The sequence below is a fragment of the Phodopus roborovskii genome, unplaced genomic scaffold (assembly GCF_943737965.1).
Source record: "Phodopus roborovskii unplaced genomic scaffold, PHOROB, whole genome shotgun sequence".
Taxonomy (NCBI): Eukaryota; Metazoa; Chordata; class Mammalia; order Rodentia; family Cricetidae; genus Phodopus; species Phodopus roborovskii.
Window position 1 is genome coordinate 61,173 of NW_026125470.1, and position 13,115 is coordinate 74,287.

At 34.3% G+C, this 13,115-nt stretch overlaps 1 protein-coding gene across 1 annotated transcript; it reads left to right on the forward strand.

Annotated features, from left to right (window-relative positions):
• Nucleotides 1–5,391: 5,391 nt before the first annotated feature.
• On the forward strand, nucleotides 5,392–6,330 carry LOC127215526 (olfactory receptor 2J3-like). The gene has a single exon (XM_051175939.1). The coding sequence runs from the start codon at nucleotides 5,392–5,394 to the stop codon at nucleotides 6,328–6,330; it is 939 nt and encodes a 312-aa protein (XP_051031896.1).
• Nucleotides 6,331–13,115: the final 6,785 nt, after the last annotated feature.

Genomic DNA, 13,115 nt, shown 5'->3' on the forward strand with positions numbered 1-13,115 from the left:
GCCCAAAAAAATAGCGACGCTGGTTTACTCCAGGTTTTGTTGCTCCTATTTGGGTTGCTAAAATTCCTAATTCTAATAAGACAGCTGTTTATCCAGACTTGTTTTGGTTGGCTATAGCTGCCAACATAATTTTAGTAAAAACAACGTAAAACACAGATACACTCACCTCTAGCAGTTAGAGCCTATATGCCCTATCCTTATAAAATACTTTTTAGGCATAAGGATAAAAAATGATGTTACCAAAACAAAAAAGTCATTTAGGGATTCTGGTTCCTCTTGTCAGATTACTAATTACTCTCTATAGTCTTACTTCATCTCTTAGGAAAATGAGTAGACATGAGGAAAGGGAATTACTAATAATTTAAAAATGGAATGACTAGCAAAGTAGGCAGTAAATAATATCCAAGTTGCACAATTTTGGACAGAGGTGTTAATTTTGTTTGTTAATTTTGGCTGAAAACAACTTCTAGCATTTTGTGTCTGTCTTTCCTTTGCAAAACATAAACATTTTCTTTAAAAATGTAACATGGGAAGGGAGGTAGAGAACTGGGAAGAGTGGAGGGAGGGGAAGCTGGAAAAAAAAAAACACTTCCAAAAGTAAGAAAAAATTCTGCTTCCTATATTTTCCTTTTGTAAACAGAATAGATCCACTTTTTAATTGTATCGTAATGATGCACAGATTAAGATACATGGGAAGAGAATAAAATATAGGTTGTATAATTTATTCTGGAAGAAGTCACATTAGAAACCAATGACCACCAAGTTCCTGCTCCAAGGAACCACCTTGATCTGTTGATCTGTGAACAACCAGAACCATCTCATGACTCTGTCATGTCCGCACCATTTGGGTGTGGTCAGTGCAAAAGGTGCTGCAGGGTGGATATGTCACTACATTATCGATCACACATAATCCAAAAGATTTTTCTTTATAGGCCATTGGTATTACATTTTTATATCTTGGTAATAAAACCAAAGCACTTTAATGATTAATTAAATAAAAAAACTAATAAATTGGACCTCTTTGTGCCAAATCCATATGTGGACATAGTAAGCTTGTGTTTCAACACACAATGTCTTAGAAGACATTTTTTCATTTCTTTTACTTTGGGATTATTTTAATAGATCTACTAGTTCGACCTATTTTTTTTTTCAGCATCATGACTATCATTTATCTTAGCAAAATGAGGATAAGCAGCTCTTATCACCAATAATGTGCCAATATTGGTATCTTCCGTGGTACCACTGTATCATATAATGCTATGAGTTCTCACTTGTGGATGTAATTTTCTAGAAGTCCATGTGTATGAAAATGGAAAAAAATAATATATTAAGCAAGAACTAAATCTCACTTTCTAGAACACAATTTCCACTAATCCATCTAACATAGTATCAAAGTTCATCACATATTTAAGAGTCTCTTACCTTATAAGTTTCTTAAGGAGAAAATAATATAAGGCTGCTTTAAAAATAACTTCCTGCAACCAAACATGTTATATGTTCATGTCTCTCAAAAAGGTGATGATAAAGATTCTACAACATGTTCTGATGGTATACAGATTGATCAAAGATAAAATTTGTTTATCAAGTTTGGTGAGCAGTATATCTGTTATAAGATGTGGATATAAGTACAATCTGCTCTGGTCCAGGGTATAAGACTTTTCAGATTCTTATAACTGGATGAATTCTTCTGATATTCACAGAGTTAGTTTCACTTTTTAAATTCCTCCATACTAAAGCAGAAACATTTAAGCCTCTTAAATATCCTTATAATTTTCTTTTTATTTATTTATTCTTATTTTACATATAGATACCAGTTCCCTCTCCCTCCTCTCCTCCCTCCCCCTCTCTCTCCCTCCCTCCCATGCCCCCCCCCCCGACCACCCTTCCATCCCAACCACCCCACACTCCACTGGGAGGGTGATGCCTTCCAGGAGGGATCAACAAAATCTGTCAAGTCATTTGGAATAAGAACTAGGCCTTTCCTCCTGCCTCTAGGTTAAGGGAGTATCCCTCCATGGGGAATGTGCTCCCAAAGTCCTTTTCTGCACCAGGGATACATCTTGGTTCCACTGTCAGAAGTCCCTTAGACTGCCCAGGTCTTCTAACTGACACCCATGTTCAGGGGGTCTGAGTCGGTCCAATGCTTTTTTCCCAGCTATCAGTCTGGGGGTCCTTTAGTTCCCCTTGCTCAGGTCAGCTGTCTCTGTGGGTTTCTGTAGCTTGTTCTTGTCCCCATTTTCTTATCACTGCTCACTCTCTGAATCTGGATTCCAGTTATGCTAAGTGTTTAGTTGTGGGTGTCTGCTTCTGTTTACACAAAATATGTATTAATATTTAATATTTAATAGCTGAGGGTGATGAGTTTATTTACGATAATAGTGCATTACAAAGAATGGAAATATATATATATAACACATATTTTACTTAATATATTAAGCACAAAAGAAAAGGTAGAATTGATTTATAAAACATATGTTATAACTAAAATTTACTATAATTGTATTAACAGGTAACATGTAGTAAAATTGTTGATTTACACAATGGAGTTTAGATACATTAGATAGACCCAAATAAGAACTCAATTAAAATGAGGCAAAGATAACTTTGTTTTTAGTAAAATATTGAATGAATTCTCCAACACTGAAACATGATTCTTTTACTAATTATCTTTCAAATTCTAATTGAGGAAAAATAATTGAAATTTCTTGGGCAATCCATCCTCTTTTCTATAAACACCTCTTAAAGTATATTTATTCAGTGTTTCATCTGCAGATTTCTTGTCACAGTGCTGTTTTGTCATGTGGATTCTATTCCTGGGAATAGAACTAACCAATACAATTCCTTATGGAGCATTAATTGACTCTCTGGGAGTCATGCTCCTATTAGCACAGTCAAAGAAATCAAATCAGTCTCCATTATCTACACAGTCCTAATTGGATCTTAGACAAGGACAGTTCCTTGATACACCGAATGTTCTGATTTTTTCCTTTGGCTGCAAATAAATATTTTATGAGACATAGGGCTGCTAAATAATAATCACAGAGGCTCTGCTCTCTTAGCATGATGTAGTAAGTCAGAATCAGAGGAAGGACTGGTTATGTTAGTGCCTTCAAAGAGACCAACACCAGGCAACTAGTCATCCATACAGGTGAGGGATGGAGGGGCAATAGCAAATAGAATGTGGGCAGAGTGATCGAGGTTTAAGCACTGATTGAACACTAGTTAATGTTAGAGATGAGAGTCATAGACTTAAGATGATAAGATACTGGCTAGTGCTGAATATGGGGAACAGCCATCACTTTTTTCTACAATTCTGACTTTCAACAAGAGAAGACAATTTACCCTCAGGTGATAAAATCAATTTTGATAAAATCTCTATTCTCCACACTTCTAATAATAAGAAAATAAAATTATGGTTCTTACATTTCTTTTTTTGTGTCTAATAAGTTTTGCCCATTATCACATGGTTTCTGTGGAATTTCTCTTCATGAAAATGCTAAAGATGGTCCATGCAATATAGAGAACTCACAAATTCCACTTGGTTAGTTAATTTACAAAGTCATAGAGGCAATTGTGTAAGGAAGATTACACCTGTCTAAGAGCAAGTAATTGTGGTTCCTCATGGTGAATAATGCTCTATTTTAAAGAAATTCAAAAAGACCTCTTAGGAAATTTTCAACAGCCTTCAAATGCCAGTGAGCTTTCGCTAAAGAGATCTCCTTGACTCAGTATATTACTAATATTATTTGGGATATATGTATGACTTTTAAAATTTTTTTCTTATGTATGCTGAGTGATTGTTATAAATGGTTATTGAGTTGTAGGAAGTTATTGTTTACTGTATGGATACTCTTAAGAAATATGATATTAGACCACATTTTATTATCAGGTCCAAATTTAATGTTCACAACTTTTCTGTCATCTCTAAGAAACATTTGAGCACACTTTTCTACAGTGTCCCTGTTTTGTCATTTTATTAATATTCATGAATTGATGTATTTATGGACCTCTTTGTTGATATTTCTATTTAAATTTTATTTCTTAATTGTAAATACGTTTTAGTGCAAATAAACAGATCATTAAATAAGCTTATTTCTGTACTACATCTAACTAGATTACTGTATTTTACCTTTCAGAGTTAGAAATTACTTCCAAATGTGATATGTTCCTTCCATAACTTTTACCTGTACAGTTACTGAGAAATAAATTCTTATGTTTTCTATCACCACATAAATGGAAATAAGCCTGGATTACTGGAAACAAATTTGAAGTCATTTACTTGTTAACAATGATCATTTGTCTTGTATAAATTATCTTCCATTTCCAGGTTAGGCTTTTATTTAATTAGCATTTACTCAGTTGTTGCTCTAAGATGAATGAGACATTTATACTCACAAAGTCATTTTTCTGTAAAAATATAAACATTCAGATAGAATATAAAATTATTTTGTACCCCTTTTTGGTAGCATTTTATCGAAGATAAACTCCAAAATTACAGAACAGTTATAAAATTATTGAAAATACTCATTTATCTTTATGTACATTGTACCTTAGCAAAAAACTTTTTAATAAAAAGCGTCTCATCCTCTATTAACTTTCTATAATCTATCATGTGTCCATCTGTCCACTAAACAGCTATCAAGCATCTGTCTTTTATCACCATTTATTATCTATCATCTATCTGTCTATCTAAAATCTGGCATGCATCAACTTCATCATCATGTCATACATGATGGTTAGTTTGTTATGATTTCATTATTAGAATTCAATTGTATTTTCTGGATAAGAATGTCATTTCAATGACATGATATACTGTTCAAAATATTTCAACCCCAGCCATCTAGTATTGGTTTTTCAAAACGCTAGTGACATTCTCTAGAATCATATGATTATGATTATGGAGGAATCCAATAGATCTATGTAGCATAAAATTTCCTAATTTTCAATTTTCAATTAATAACTAATTTGTAAAAGAATGACAAACACTACGCAATTCCATTGTCCATTGAAAACTTACTAGCTAGTGTTGCATACTTTCATGTCAGTAATGTCATTGATTTATTAATAGTTTGGCTTTTAATACTTGGAAAACTTTTGTCTTTACCACTCATTGATTTTCATGTACATTTACATTGTGTGTATGAATATAATGCATTTATTAAGTAATAATTGAATACCAATTAATAATATTAACTTATACTTCATAAATATGAAAACTCCATGCATTATAAATATATGAGATATATCCATGATAATTTTAATATATACATATGTGCATATATGAATACATATAAGTTTGCTAATAATTTGTTTTATCAATTATTTACTGTAATTCCTTTTCTTCATTTTTAAATTTTAGAACGGAAGATTAAAAAACAAAGAAAATGAGCAATGGTAGAAAATTTCAATGCAAGTTGGGAAGGGTACTTTATTCTTCTGGGTTTTTCTAAATGGCCTAATCTAGAAGTTGTTCTCTTTGTGGTTATCTTGATATTCTACTTGATGACATTGACAGGCAATCTCTTCATCATCATCCTATCATACCTAGATTTCCACCTGCACACCCCTATGTACTTCTTCCTCTCAAATCTCTCTGCTCTGGATCTCTGCTACACCACTAGCTCTGTCCCTCAGCTGCTGTTCAACCTCTGGGGTCCAGAGAAGACGATATCTTATGCTGGATGCATGTTGCAGCTCTATTTTGTCCTTGCACTGGGTACCACAGAATGTGTTCTGTTGGTGGTGATGTCCTATGACCGCTATGCAGCTGTATGCAAACCCTTGCATTACTCTGTCCTCATGAATTCTCGTTTCTGCCACCTGCTGGCTGTAGCATCCTGGGTAAGTGGCTTTACCACCTCAGCACTTCATTCTTCCTTTACCTTCTGGGCACCCCTGTGTGGACATCGGCAAGTAGACCACTTCTTCTGTGAAGTCCCAGCACTGTTGCGCTTATCCTGTGTGGATATCCGTGCAAATGAGCTAACCCTCATGGTCATGAGTGCCATTTTTGTCGTTATACCACTTATTCTCATTCTAAGCTCTTATGGTGCCATCGCGTGCACTGTACTAAGAATGCAGTCAACTACCCGACTTCAGAAAGTTTTTGGGACCTGTGGAGCCCATCTTACTGTTGTGTCTCTCTTTTTCATTCCAATTATGTGCATTTACCTTCGGCCTCCAACAGAAAATTCTCAAGATCAAGCTAAGTTCATTGCACTATTCTATACTGTTGTCACACCTAGCCTAAATCCTCTCATCTATACCCTAAGAAACAAAGATGTCAGAGGGGCAGTAAAAAGGCTGACTGGGCATGAGAGGGAGTTATGAGAGATGTCTCCCACTATGCAGTCTTTGATGAGAAGGTCTGATCCTTCATTAAGGACACTTTGCTCTTTTGCAATTTCTCCTGGTAACAGAATCATAAAACAAAATACAGATATTAATTTACTTGAGTAAGAACACCATTTTTCAAAATATAAAATTATGTCAGGAACTTAGCCAATGAGTCTTAGAAACTTTTTACTTTAAACAATACAATCATCCGACTGATAGCTGGGAAAACAACATTGGACTGACTCAGACCCCCTGAACATGGGTCTCAGTTAGAAGACCTGGGCAGTCTAAGGGTCCTCTGACAGTGGAACCAGGATGTATCCCTGGTGCAGGAAAGGACTTTGGGAGCACATTCCCAATGGAGGGATACTCCCTTAGCCTAGAGGCAGGAGGGAGGGCCTAGTCCCTACTCTAAATTACATGACAGATTTTGATGATCCCTTCTGGAAGGCATCACACTCCCTGTTGAGTGGAGGGAGGGAAATGGGACAGGTGGGGGGAGGTCATGGGGTCTGGGAGGGAGGGAGGGAGAGGGAACTGGGATCAGTATGTAAAATAAGAAAAATAATTGTATATATATATCCATTCCAAGTAGTTCATTTGTTCATTTGTCTGTTTTACTCAGGAACATATTCCTTACTGGCTATACTTTTGAATCTTAATATGTGTTTACTTTCTTTTAGATTTTGGGGTTCTTAGTACTTTAGATGGATATGACATTTTGACCAAATAGAGCTCTATTATGTATAAAATTGCAATCTAAAATAAAAGAGGAAATACCTGTATAATTTTGGTTTGTCATGGGGCACATGCTAACAAATTAAGGTAAATCTAGACTATCTATTGTTGAGTCAAGTAGATGATGATGTTAGTAATTAAAATAGATCAAAAGAAATATATCACTTAATTTGATTTAGTGAGATTAGTGGCATAGTGAAATTATGTTAAATAGAGTTAATTAGGCTGACTTATATTTCTACCTCTCTACCAACACCTTGTTTTTAAAAATACCTTTATGATATAGTTCTTTAGTATAGGGCATTGAATTTTAAATAAAAATATTAAAACAGCATTATTAGGAAATAATTCACATAAAACTTGATTAAAGAATGAACATTTTATGTTTTATATATATATATATATTAGGGTTATATAAGTTACATTATAGTACTATATGTATTATACTATATTAAAACAGACATATACACACATACACAAATATATATAAATAATTCCTTCATCTAATAGATGTTTTACAAATTTTCCCTCCAATATTTAGATATTTTGTTCTTTTAAAAATACTTTCAAAAGAGCAAAGCTTTAGTTTTAAGCTATTCCTAGTGTGGTTCACAGTTTTTTTTCTGCTACACGCAGATACAGCTGTAGAACTCTCAGATCCTTCTCCAGCACCATGCCTACCTTCATGCTGCCTTGCTTCCTACCATTACAATAATGGACTAAACTTTTGAAACTGTAAACCAGCCACAATTAAATATTTTCTTTTATAAGTGTCATAATGGTCATGGTAATTGAAACCCTAAGACACTGTTTTCCTAATATATATTAAAACTTATGTGATCTGTTCCTGGAAAACTCTCTATTTCTTCACTTTTTTGAATGTTTAGCTAGTCTCCTCTTGTTTGATTTTGTTCCAGGGCAAGTATAATTTCTGTCACATATGCAAGGCTATATTCATTTCCCATTAGGTCAGGATGTGTTGCAGAAGATACCACACATTTTGGATGAGTCAACTTGTAGCTGACCTGAGAGACTTCTTCCTAAGGATTAACTCATAGTGTTGGAAGATGCTATGCAAAATTTCAAGGGAAAGAAGCAATCTGTAGTTCTGCCCAGCTGAAAAGCCTATAATCAACAAAAATGACTGTCCTATTAAGATTTCTCCAGTGGTATTGTAATGTCACTTATATCTTGAAGGTAACGAACAGCTATGTAAATGGCCTTAAGTCCTGATTAATGAGAGACTTAGGGCCAGAATCACAGATTTGAGAGGAGAGCTGCTATTGGCATCTTCTTTAACTGATATAATTTCTAACTGTATTCTAAGTACTTATTCTTACACCACAGACAATTGTGGCTCTTTTCCACCACCAAAAAAGCTTCTTATTATAGCAGCAGAGACTAATACAGAGATTCAAAACAAGACAAATAAAAAGAAAGAAAACGTATCCATGGAGTACCAAACCACAGTTGATACATCTGCAAAGGAAGCCTTATACCTCAGGATATATATATATATATATATATATATATATATATATATATATATTCCTTTAAAAAATAAAATTGAAAAAATACATGGACAACTGGAATATCCAATCACACATAAGACAGAAAGTACCAAAGACTGTAATAATAGAATCATTTTAGTACATAATTTGGTTTATATGGGAGAGTATGGTAATTTAGGGGTGGTAATCCATGTGTTTGAGGAAAATTAGCAGAAAGTAGATTCAGAGGCCTTTGGGGTAACAACTTGATTTCCTGTTTTATGAAATTAAATGAGTTTTCAGTAGCTATATAGTCATGTCCTGTAGACATGACAGGGAAGTTGCCTCCATAAAATCTGAACAGAAAAGTAATCTAAACAAGACCAACTGTATGATACCACCAGTGGAACTGCAAACATGGATGGATGGCATTTCATGAGGCTTACCCAGTAAATGAAGACCTACAAGCAATTAATGGCTGAGAGGGGAAATTAGTTTTCTCCAAGGACAAGCCTTCTAATAGGTTATCCAACCCCAAGTGGTCAGTTCTAACACATATTTATGACTCAATATAAAATAATTAGAACTCAGTATATGCGAAGCCATTGAGACCTCAAGATCAAGAATTTAAAAAATTAGATGTGGTAATCCTGATAAGTACCCAACCTGAGACTTCTCATTCATTACATAAAATGTTCTGGTATTTGCTTGTTATCTATACACATCATCATGAATCCTGTAGGGGAAAAACTAAAGTAATGGTTAATTATCAAGAGGAATGGCTGTAACATTTATAGCTGGTCTCTGAGTATAAGGTGGTGCTTGTCTGAAGTTCTTATCTGGCCATGGTGTTATAAGAAGGTGTACCATCTCAGCTAGCTAGTCTGTAATTATCTAGAGCAGTTTTAGTTCCAAACCAATCCTCGAGTGGTGTATACTAGTTCAAAGAAATGAAGTTGAATCAAGTGGAATCAATGTATGGGGCCCATCTTCTTTCTGGAGACTTCAAAGATTGCTGTTAGGAAATTTTATTGTTCATTGTAGAAGACTTAAACATTAATATCAACACAGAAAGTTTAAAATGTATAGGTATGCATAATTGGAAAGGTATAATCAAGGATGAAAGTAAGCATGAAAAATTAGGACTTTTTGAGAGATAACAGTTTTGATAATAATACCTAGATTTTTGTCTTCATCTGTCTCACACCAGTTGGGTCTTCTGATATGAGACAGAAACTCTGAATTTTTCTTTTAACAACATGCTTGGATTTAGAGAGGGAGAGCCACAGTCAAACTCCTAAGCCAGAATTAATTTTGATGTGATTTGTGACTACTGCTGTACTGAGAAGGATATATAGGTGTTTAGGTAGAGAGTTCTCACCCTGTATAGTTATTGGTACCATGAATCAGATTCTTCTTTGATGATTTTTTCTAGACAGCTAATTTTTCTTTAGGCATCTACATGTCCAATGTCTTTTGGCTTCTTGAAAATGGGCATTTTCTGTTTTCTAAAGACAAGAACAGAACACTTCCCAGATTTTTCTGAGTTTTCCTTATAACTTGTGTGTTTTACCTTGATGGATGACCTATCATTTCTCATCATCAAGAGGTTTCTCCTGTTTAAATTGGATCTTGATTAGCTTTGATGGTATCTATAGCTTTTCTTCTCCTGTGGATACAAAGGCAAAACCCCTTCCCCAACATAGCACATATCCTGGTTTTCATTCTGAGGTCAACACATCCTTGAAGGACACCAGCTGATTTAGCTCATATTTTTCTATTATCCAATGTCTTTCTTCAGATGATTTTCCTTTCTCATTAGCATTAAGAAAATTCAAAGTTAGTAAAGCATTATTCAATGAGTTTTTGAGGGTCTTGGTTTCCCCTGCCTGTTTATAGAGCATTTCCTTTAAGGTACAATTAGATCTCTCAACAACTGCTTGCCCTGTAGAATTGTGTGGTATACTGTAGTATGCTTTATTTTATAATATTTAAAAAACTGTTTCAATTTACTGGAGACATGTTCTGCAGCATTGTCAGCTTTTATTTGTGCAGGTATACCCATAATAGCCATTACTTCTAATAGGTGTGTATAACAGACTCATCCCTTTCAGAGTTTGGAGCAGTTGCCCATTGAAATCTTGAAAATGTGTCCATTGTATAGTATATATATTTAGTTTTCCAAATTCTGCTAAATTAAACACATCCACTTGCCAAATTTCATTTCTATGTATACCTTTAGGATTACTACCTGCTGGTAAAGGAGTTTGGTTATAGAAGGAAGGAACAAGTAGGACATGTTTTTACTGTTTCCTTAGGTTGTTGCCAAGTGATGGAAAAGTCTTTTTTCAAACCTTTACTATTTACATGGTGATTTTTATGAAATTTTGAGGCCTCCAGCACTCTTCCTATTAACAATCAATCAGTTTCATCATTACCTTGTGCTAGAGGACCTGGAAGACCTGTATGGGATCTGATGTGATATATATATTTCCTATTCTTGATTATTTCTTGTAATTGTATAAATAGCAATGTTAATTTTGTGTCATCAGGAACAAATTCTGCAGATTCAATGTGTAAGATGACTCTTCTCTGCGTATTTGAGAGTTGGCAACTATATTAAGAAGTTCTGTAAAATCCATAAGTACCATGGTAATACCATACAATTCTGCCTTTTGCAGAGTTATAAGGGCTTTGAACCACTTTCGTTATGTCTCCTGATTTATAACCTGCCTTATCTGATTTGTTTGCATCAGTGTAGAATGTAGAGACTACAGAGATTGGTGTTTTCCTTACAATGCATGGAAGGATCCTAATAGTTTTCTTTCTGAATTTTATTTTGTTCCTTTTGTGATAATTGTTGCTAATCTTTCCCCCAAAATTACTACAAGCTCTTTACCGATATTCATTTCCTTTCCATAAAGAGGAAATTTTCTCATTAGTGAAAGGTACTTTAATTTCTTCTGAGTCCATTCCCATCAGTTGTTAAAGTCTTAATTTTCCTTTCAAAGTAAAATCTGAAATCTTTTCTATATATGTTTTAAATTTTTTATTCTGTTTATGTGGTAGAAATATCCATTCTAATATGATATCTTCCCTCTGCATCAACATCCCTGAGGGTTAGGGTTAGGGTTAGTCCCTAGATGGTAACATAACCAGTATGCAGTTGAGTTTTGGATCCACATGGTCCACATGTGCTTCTTGTATTCTCTTTTCTACCCATTCCAATTCTTTTTCAGCTTCAGCTGACACTATTCTTGGACTATTTAAATCCTTGTCCCCTTTTAGGGTCTTTTTCAATTTTTTTAGATCATGTCCTTCTACTCCAATAATAGTCTGTAGCTGGGAAATTTCTCCTAGCAATTTTTGAAGATCATTAAGAGTCTGATATCAATCTCTTCTGATCTGTACCTTTTGTGGTATAATTTTTTGTAAATCTGTTTTATATCCTAAATAATTGATAGAATCTCCTATTTGTACTTTTTTCCGGGGTAATTTGTAATCCCCAGTGATAAAACTTCCTTTAATTCCTCAAATATTTTTTTCTGACATTTCTACCTTAGAATCAGCCAACAATATATCATCCATGCAATGGTAAATTATAGATTGTAGAAACTGGTTACAAATTATTTTCAATGATTTTTGCACAAAATATTGGCACAGGGTGGGGTTATTTAACATTCCCTATGGTAGGACCTTCCACTGATATCTCTTGCCTGGCTGAGAATTATTGTAAGTAGGCACCATGAAGGCAAATTTTCATTATCTCTTTCTTGTAAAGATATAGTGAAGAAACAATCTTTTAAATCAATATGTATAATAGGCCATCATTTTGGTATCAGAGAAGGCAAGGGCATTCCAGGCTGTAGAGAGCCCATTGGCTGAATTACTTCTTTATTGATGACTCTCAGGACTGTAAGCATTCTCCTGTTTCTTTTTAATAACAAATACAGGAGAGGTCCTAGGTCTGGTAGATTCATCAATATGTCCAACATTTAGCTATTCCGGAACCAGCTTTTCTTTAACCTTAATAAAGATGGCTGACAGCCATTTGGTTGCTTCTGTCTTCATGGGGTCATCAGCCAAGATCATGGCAAACCCATGGTTCCTATTTATTCCAAGATGAGGCCATTAGGCAAAATATCCTTTTAAAATAATCTATGTATATATTTTTACCTATTGACCCTATTGTTACAAGTTCTAAGTTAACTTTCTATTACAACTTTTATAGAATGTTTTACCATTCCAATAAACTTACAAATATCAAGATACAGAAAGATTGCACAATAGTCTTACAAATATTGAGATAATGCGTATACTTTAGCAAAAGTTTTAGAGCACCAAATGAAAACAAAAGAGCATGAGATGAGTAACAGAAATCTCTACTGGAAATAGTCTACAATTTTTAGTTGTTATAAAGCACATACTGTCTTTTTTCTGGGCTGTTTTGTTTTACTCTACTTTCCCTGTCAATGTCATGCGGCATGTCTGATTGGAAAACATTTAAGCAACCATGCTTGCATTGAGAGAAGTTGGGCCATAATCCAACTC

Bases quoted from the DNA above. Each gene is read 5' to 3' on its own strand.
- LOC127215526 (XM_051175939.1), top strand. From the start codon at position 5,392: ATGGTAGAAAATTTCAATGCAAGTTGGGAAGGGTACTTTATTCTTCTG.